The 8,187-nt window shown below is 49.5% G+C and overlaps 1 protein-coding gene across 1 annotated transcript; it reads right to left on the minus strand.

Moving 5' to 3' along the window:
* Positions 1-3,158: 3,158 nt before the first annotated feature.
* LOC127335598 (uncharacterized) lies at positions 3,159-5,909 on the minus strand. The gene is made up of 2 exons (XM_051362307.2): positions 5,562-5,909; positions 3,159-3,846 (listed from the first exon to the last, which is right to left on the minus strand). Exons 1-2 carry the CDS (start codon positions 5,774-5,776, stop codon positions 3,522-3,524), a joined length of 540 nt encoding a protein of 179 aa, XP_051218267.1. The 5' UTR covers positions 5,777-5,909; the 3' UTR covers positions 3,159-3,521.
* Positions 5,910-8,187: the final 2,278 nt, after the last annotated feature.

Genomic DNA, 8,187 nt, shown 5'->3' on the forward strand with positions numbered 1-8,187 from the left:
TCCTCTGCAAAAGTTTTCAGGAAACCTATTTATCATGGTCCGTCTGTTAGTTTCCACGTTTATTTACTCATGTAACTTGATTTTCTATTAATAAAATATAATATAATAGTTGCTCTAAAAAAGACAGTATAATGGCCGGATGGCCAATGTGGTAGGATCATAGCAACTTGTTCATCATTCTATCAGATGCACTGCAAATCTGGGTTGTAAACCTGTATGCTTATCTTTAATACACGTGGACTCTTAAATCACAAAATAAAAATGCACTGCAAATCTACTCAACAAGTCGCCCTAATTGCCTTCTAGGCCGCATAAAGCCCAGCCCACTAGCTCCCTTTAACGCCCCATGACCCATTGCACTGCGCCCAAATCATGCAATGCTCTCAGAGCATCTCCACTCGTCTCCCCGACGAGGCCCCGAGCGACGTTTTTCTCATCCGGACGGCGAAATTCGACCAGTCGCGCCCCCGGTTTCTCGATTTCGTTCGGATTTGGCCCTTCATCCATCCGGCGAGCCCACGGCATCCCCGGTCCCCCGAGGCGCGCTCGGGGACTCCGGACGAAAGAATTTGGTGCGAAACATCGTGTGGACCCTCGTAGTCGGCGACAGGACCGCCAAATCCTGTCGATTTCCCTCCAATTTGCTTGCATATCCCCATTCTCTCGCGCCGAATTTGTGTAGGCATCTCCATTCTCCTCTTCGTATTTCTCGTCCACCACCATGCCGCCGAAGTCGAGGAAGCCGCGGGCAAAGAAGGAGCGGCCGCCGGGTGTGTCCAACGCACAGTGGGCGGCGGACGAGCTCCGACGCCAGATCGAAACAAGCGGCAGGGCGGAGAGGGAGAAAAAACTCTCCGCGAAGAGGGCGGCGGCGGCGGAGGACAAACAAGCAAGGAAGATCTCCATGGCCATGAGCATGGGCCATGCTCGCGGCGGCGGCGGCGCCGCCATGTTCCCCGGCCAATGGCCGATGCAAGGTACAAGCAGTTCCCCGCCGACTTTCTCCCCTTCGAGCTTCTCGCCATCGTCGCCTGCCATTTTCCAAGAGGCCACCTACGGCCAAACGTCCAGGTTCACGCCGTCGCCGCCGGAGCTCGCCGTCCGCAACCAGTACGAGAACCAGTACGAGGGCATCTCGCCGGCCCTGCGACGAGGGCCACTCCCGTTCGGTGCGACGACGGCGCCGAACGACGAGGTGAGGAACGAGATGATCGACTCCGGCTCCACGGCCGCCGCTGTGAGCCTGGGGTTCTTCACGCAAGAGGAGGCGAGGGCGACGGCAGCTGTCGCGGCGCGCAACGGGTGGGTGGAGGATGTGGCCGACGGAAGCCAAGCCGTCGAAGAAGAAGAAGAGGAAGAACCAACTAAAGCCGAGGTCGGCGACGCCAACCTGTCGAAGGGAAAGAAGAAGAGGAAGAAGGACTCGCCGCCTGCCGAACCGCGTATCAAATGGATGGGGAAGGAGGAGGAGTGCCTCGCCGAAGCTTGGATGACCGTGTCCATGAACGGCATAACCGGGGCCAATCAGTCGTACGACACGTATTGGCTTCGAGTGAAGCAGGCGTTCGACGAGCGCAAGCTCGTCGATCCCTACTTCAACAAGACGATCATGAACCGGGGAGACAAGGCCATGGCCACCCATTGGGGGATCATACAGACGGCATGCAGCAAATGGCACGACATACAGGAGGAGATCAAAGAACGGCCGGTGAGCGGCCGCGACTTTGAAGCCAAGGTATGCATGCTCACGCGCCGTGGCTCCTCCGTCGACCCTGCATGTACTGATCGCCGTGAGCTGACCCGTCTCGCCGTCCTCTTTTTCCCCAGGTGCGTCGTGCTTTCGACATGTACCACGACGACACCGGCTTGACGTTCAAGTTCCTGAACATCTTCTCCCGCATCGAGGAGTGCGAGAAGTGGACGGAAACCCGCAAGAGCCTCGCCAAGAGCAAGAACGAACAGTACAACCCCGACGCTCCGGCGCTGGCTCGTCGGATGGCCGCCCGTAACTCGGCCAGAAGAAGCTCAAAGACCTCAAAAAGATGGGCCATCCCGCCGAGAGGATGCAGGCGTCGTTCGACAAGTGCTGGGCCGATGCGAGGACGCACGCCGCCGGGAGGGACGACAAGTTCGACGGCAGGTGGAGGGAGATGCTCGCCAACCAAGGCGCCCGGATCGCCCTGCTGAAGACGACGGCGGCGGCGAAGAAGAGGAACACAGACTTGGCGTTTCTGATGGGCGGCAACACGGACCTGATGGACGAGGAGACGAGGATTTGGTACGAGGGTCATCGCACCGACATCCTCCGACCCACTCCGGCCAGTTCTTCGTCGGCTCCTACCTCGTCTTCCTCACCGTCTACAACGTCGACCGCCGCCGCCGCTTCGACGTCGACTGCGGCCGCCGCGACGTCGGCCGCCGCTTCGACCACAGCCACGGCGTGTGAGGAAATTGGGCCGTCAGACACCGCCGTGCCAGACGGGACTGCCGACGCCCCTGTTTCAGTGTAATTTCCCTCCGATCGCCGATCTGTGGCTGATCCTTTTGCCGATCTGGCCGTACTTGTAGCGGGACGACGATTTGTTTGAATTTCGACTTTGTCCGCTGAACTCCGGGTGGACGACTGGAAATATGGTTCTCCCTACGAATTAATTTCGTCCAATCTGGCAATTGTTTCGTCCGGATTTCGATGCGGGGGGCTAAACGAGTGGAGATGCTCTCAGTCTCAGACTCTCAGTCCACACTCCACAGGCCCCTTCCCACACGGGGGTCTCAAAAAAAACAAAAAAAAAAAAAGGCCCCTTCCCACACGGCGGCACGGCGCGACAGGGTTTACGATCGGAAGCATCAGCATATCTGGAAGATCGGCTCTTGGATATACGCCGCGTCGTCACTCGTCAGCCCCGGCCGGCGCCGTCGCCGCCGCGCACTGCTGCTGACCAAAAGTCTTGCCTTTCCTGTGGTCCAGTCGTGAGCACTGAGCAGGCCATGCAGTCTCGAGCCCATGCCAGCCAGCTCCGTGCACATCTCGGCACTACAAACCTCGGACCACATCTCACTTTATGCAGAAACCAAGACCAAGTATCAATTACCAGTGCTGATCACAAACAAACGATCGATTCCACTACACGCCCGCGCAATTGCAAACATAGTCCATATCATAAAGGAATTGTCAAAAGTAGCATAGAACTAGAAATGTGATATGGCGACATAATATACCTTCCACTAAATCACAATTCGAAAGGTACAATGACACCCAAATACAAGCTACACCATTCAAAAAAATACAAGCTACACACACTGCACCGACTGACACATGAGTGCAAGCTACTCTACATTTTCGAAATCCACAAATCCACGACGTGATGACATGCTACAACGAACAGCTGGGAACATCGCTTGACGTCTCACAAGTCACAAAAGCAGTGACCTACCACGAACACACTACCACTACTATACTACCACCACCATTAACATTCTGCTGATGATACAGACTTCCAGGCAGAAACACCTTCCAGAATTCAGACGCAGGACTCATTCGCCTGCTCGAACCGCTCGGCCTGGGCGGCCGCGGCGTCCTCCGAGACGAGCGCCTCCAGCAGCAGCGCCTTCACCTCCCAGGAACCGAAAGGGAAGCCTGTCCTAGTGTAGGCGTTGATGAGTGCCGCGCTTCCGTGCTTCACGAGCTTGGTGAAGGGGCTGCCGACGTCATCGGTCCTCATGGTAGCCTCCAGCAGGGTAAGGCGGGGGCCGTACTTGTCGACAGACCTGGAGCCGAACACCTTCCACACCGCCGCTTCCGGAGGGACGATGTTGGGCCATTGCTCAGCTCCACTGCTCCAGAACCTGCGGAAGTTACCACAGGAAGCAAGATAACGGCTTATTGCTACCAGAAACTTGTCGTATATTGCTGAAAATTAAGTTACGTAAAATGGCAATGCCTCTACTGATGAAGTCTGGACATGGCATAATAGGGGTGTGGATTATGGAACAAGCGGGTTAACATTACTAAACCCGAGATAACCAACCAGTATTCTGCATGTTATGCAATGATTTTTAGACATGGTATTCCTTTCCCTACCAAAGTAAGTTGCTTAAATTGGCTCATAAGATACCGTAACATGCAGACCCTTACCAGAGAATGTCCCACATAGCACAAGGCCGCAACATTTATTCATCACAGAATGACACACAAGACCACAACTTAAAGCAGAGCACCGGAAGCACGAAGCAGAATTACATGAGCGCAATCAACGGAATGGACCTAACTTGCCTTGATGATCACAAGACTCAACCCAGAGTAGTTATCATAGTTTGTTGATTCAGTACCATAGGCAGTACAGAAGAAGTACTGAAGTAAGCTCAACATTCAGAAATTCTGCTGTAGATCAGCTGCTCAATATTCAGTTAAACTGCTATATGGATCGTGGAGCAATATGGATTAGTACAGAAAATATACTAAACTGCCACAATAGTCACTTGCTGACATGTTTTTCGTTCTAACTAGGTTATATGGCTTGACCATTACCGTAAATCCGTATAGAATGTGAGAACAAGTTAGTACTGAAAATGTACCCTATTTTGTAGGAAAAAAAGTACCCTGCACTTTAATGTTCATTTCCTTTCCCTACCAAAAAAGGTTGCTAAAATTGGCGCATAAGCAACGATAACATGCACCCTTAGCAGAGAACGCCCCACAAGGCACACGGCCACAACACTTACTCATAACAAAATGACCCACTAGAGCGCAACTTCAACAACCGGAGCGTGGAAAGCACGAAATAAAACTACATTAATTCAATTAACGAAACGGGCATGACTACTCACAAGGCACAACCCAGAGCAGTTATTATAGTTCAGCAGACGTGAGCTCAGTATTCAGAATAACTGCTATAGAACTACTCAATTTCCATATAAAGTGCCATGTGGATTCTGGAGTACCATGGGTTACCGTTACTACAACAAATATACTAACACCAGCAGAATAGTCACTTGATGACATGTTTTAGTGCTAACTAGGCGATACGGCTTAACCATTGCCGTTGAATGCGAGAACAAGCTAGTACTGAAAATGTACCCTGCACAGTAGATACTGAAAACCTTGACAGGATGATTACATGGACCGTAGGTTGGCTTTGCACGTACGACAAGGGATTTCATAAAAGCAGATTAGTAAAGGCTGTGGGCTAGCGAGAGACCACACCATTCTTGCAACCTGGTGCATATTCCGCTGGACCTTTTAGGATGAAACACCATTTTTAGATCTACCCAGTGGCCAAAAGTGGCCGCTTTTGTGCAGACCGTAAGCCTGAAAATTTACAATCTTGGAACTCCTCCCAGCCAACAGATTTACTGTTCCCCAGCCGCGTTGCACACTTGATTTCTGCATAGTGCTACCCAAGATTCGATTCCTAACTTAGCACAGTAGTGAGTAGCTAAATGGTGACCCATTAACTACCATATATTGCTAAAAGAATCAAGAAAAAATGCAATATTTTTCTTAGTTCAGCAGGGGGAGCCATGAATCGATACAAGAACTGAAATGGGGAGCGTGTGCTTACTGGGGTGTGCATCGCCCGACTGCTCTGGTGTAGAGGTACCCCGGCCACGCCCTCCTGGCGCCGCGGGCGCCGTCGGTGACCCCCCTGCTGCTGCTGAACCCCTCCTCGTCGGCCTCCCCGCCAGCCCTGCGATACATCCCATTCGCCGCCCCAAGCGACGAGCTGAGGAGGAAGAGGAAGCAGGCCGAACAACGGAGGAGCGCCATGGAACCCATCTCTCTCTCTTATCTCTCTGCGCCTCAGTGCGTGTGTTTGGCTGCTTGCTGCAGGCTTTGGAGTAGACTGGAGCCCAATTTGAAACGACGATTCACGACACTGTGCTACGCTCCGCTCTCCTCCTTGGGATGTGCGTGCAAGGGGGCCCAACCAAAGACTGATGTATTTACTAGTCATGCCCTCTGTGTGAGATTTTTGCGACCGCCCGCTCTCTGCACACGCTTTATCGATGCGTGTACACGGCTACACGGTACACCCACGCTACCTTAAAAGAATTGCGATTGAATTTTTATTTTTACAATTACATCGTTGTTTATTACTCAGTTTTTTTATAACTTGTTTATTACTCAGTTATTCGTTCGGAAATAATGGTCCATATATACTATATAGAAAGAGTCGAGTCATCTATTTTCAAACAAAAATTATTAGATTATTGGGAATTTTTATAGTGAGTTTAATTAGTGAAAGCAACATTATAGATACAATACTTAATTATATACATCAAACGAAGCACGATCATCAGATCTGAACATGGAACCATTAACAGCGCTAGGTAAGAGAAGATGAAAATAGTACATCGCAACCGGAATGTCGCTTCAGTAGCAACATCGCCACAGTCATTCTTGATGTTGAACATGGTGTCGTCGAAGATGTCGCCGGATTTGTCGAGGAAAGAACACGAGCAGCAGCAAGCAGTCGCGACGAGACAGCTCCCAAAAAATCTTATCATCCGCCACCCGGTGCAAGATCTCGGGCAGGGTTTCGGAGGCCTGCTCTCCCGAAAGGTGGTGCACGCAGCCGCCGAGATGAGAAAGACTAGAGAACGATGCAGCAAAATGAACTTGAGATAAGACAAAGAGAGGAGAGTCGAGTTCTCCACATCTGTTCGGTCTCCTGGTATAGCCTGTGACAGCATCACTGATCTAACTCGCACGCGTAGGAAGCAACGACACACGGTGAGTATGCACACACATGGTCGACACATACTTAGAGACACGAGGAGAGCATGCACAATGCACGTACCCAACTCAGTTGGTGCACCAAGTAAAATATTTATTCATCCACAAAACAAGTTTCGAAGTTGAACTTGGGTCACGAAATGTGACACGCGTGCGTGCGATGCGTGTTGAGGTGAGGAGGGCGGCGGCGGAGGAGTGCGCGAGGACTCATTCTCTTCTCACTCACTTACAACGACTAGAAGAGCAATCCATATAAACCACTCAAACTCTCTCCCAACTACTAATGTGGAACTAAACTTTTTTCCTAAAACTGTCCCCAAGTTGCCAACGTGATAGGCCTTGAGATTTCAGTAATTGTAGACTATATGGGTTGCCTTAGTGGGGTGCAACCCATCTACATCCAACAATCTTGTTGGATATGTGCCCTAGAGGCAACTAATAAAGATGTTGTATTGTTATATCTTTAATGTTCATAATAAGTTTCATGTCCAGAAATTCAATTCGGCTCCCGGGTGCGTATGCTCCCTCTATCAACAAAACATATTTCGAAGTGTGGAAAAATTTTGACAAAAAATTCTACATGTACATCTCCATAATATATGTGTATGCGTCAAGTTTCACAAAAAAATAATATTTTTTGTGGCCTATGTAAAAAAGAGAAAACTTATCCTGTGAAAAGCATTGTTTTCAGCACTGAATTTTGTCTTTTTTACACACGTCACATGATAAGTTCATTTTTTATGAAACGACTTTGTGAGCGCGTAACACGTGAAGATGTATGTGCGGATTTTTTGTTTCAATTTTTTTGAAATTTAAAATATATGTAACATGCATTTCAAAATATAGGGAGCATATGCTCCCATGTTCCATGTTATGTCATGCTATAATTATATTTAAAAGAAACATTACTACACGTCTGGTATGTAAACAAAACCATGTCCCTAGGAAACTAGTCATCTGATTAATAGATGATCAAGGTTTCCTGATCATAGACATTCATGTCAATTGATAATGGATTCACATCATTGTATGAATGATGCGATGGACACACCCAATAAAAGTATTGCAATGTGATCCAGTCATAAAATCCAGCATTGCGATAAGTAGGAAATGACGTAAGTTATTCCTTAGACCGTGAGATCATATCTGATCGGTATCACTGGAGGCTACCTTGACTGCATCAACCGTCACACCATAACAAAGTGATCATAAAGGTGCCTATCAGGTATTCCGAAGGGGTACGCTTAGGCGTATGCATCAAGATCAAGATTTGTCCATCTACGTGATGGATAGGTACCCTAGGCCCTCGGTGATATTACATCTACGAAGCGTGCAAGCATATGACTAGGCCACGAGAATGTAATATCATAGAAACAAGTAAATGTGTTTGTCGGTAACAAGATTGGACTAGCTGTGGAGATACTGAAGATCGGGTCTCGGACAAACTAGGT

The sequence above is a fragment of the Lolium perenne genome, chromosome 2 (genome assembly GCF_019359855.2).
Source record: "Lolium perenne isolate Kyuss_39 chromosome 2, Kyuss_2.0, whole genome shotgun sequence".
NCBI lineage: Eukaryota > Viridiplantae > Streptophyta > Magnoliopsida > Poales > Poaceae > Lolium > Lolium perenne.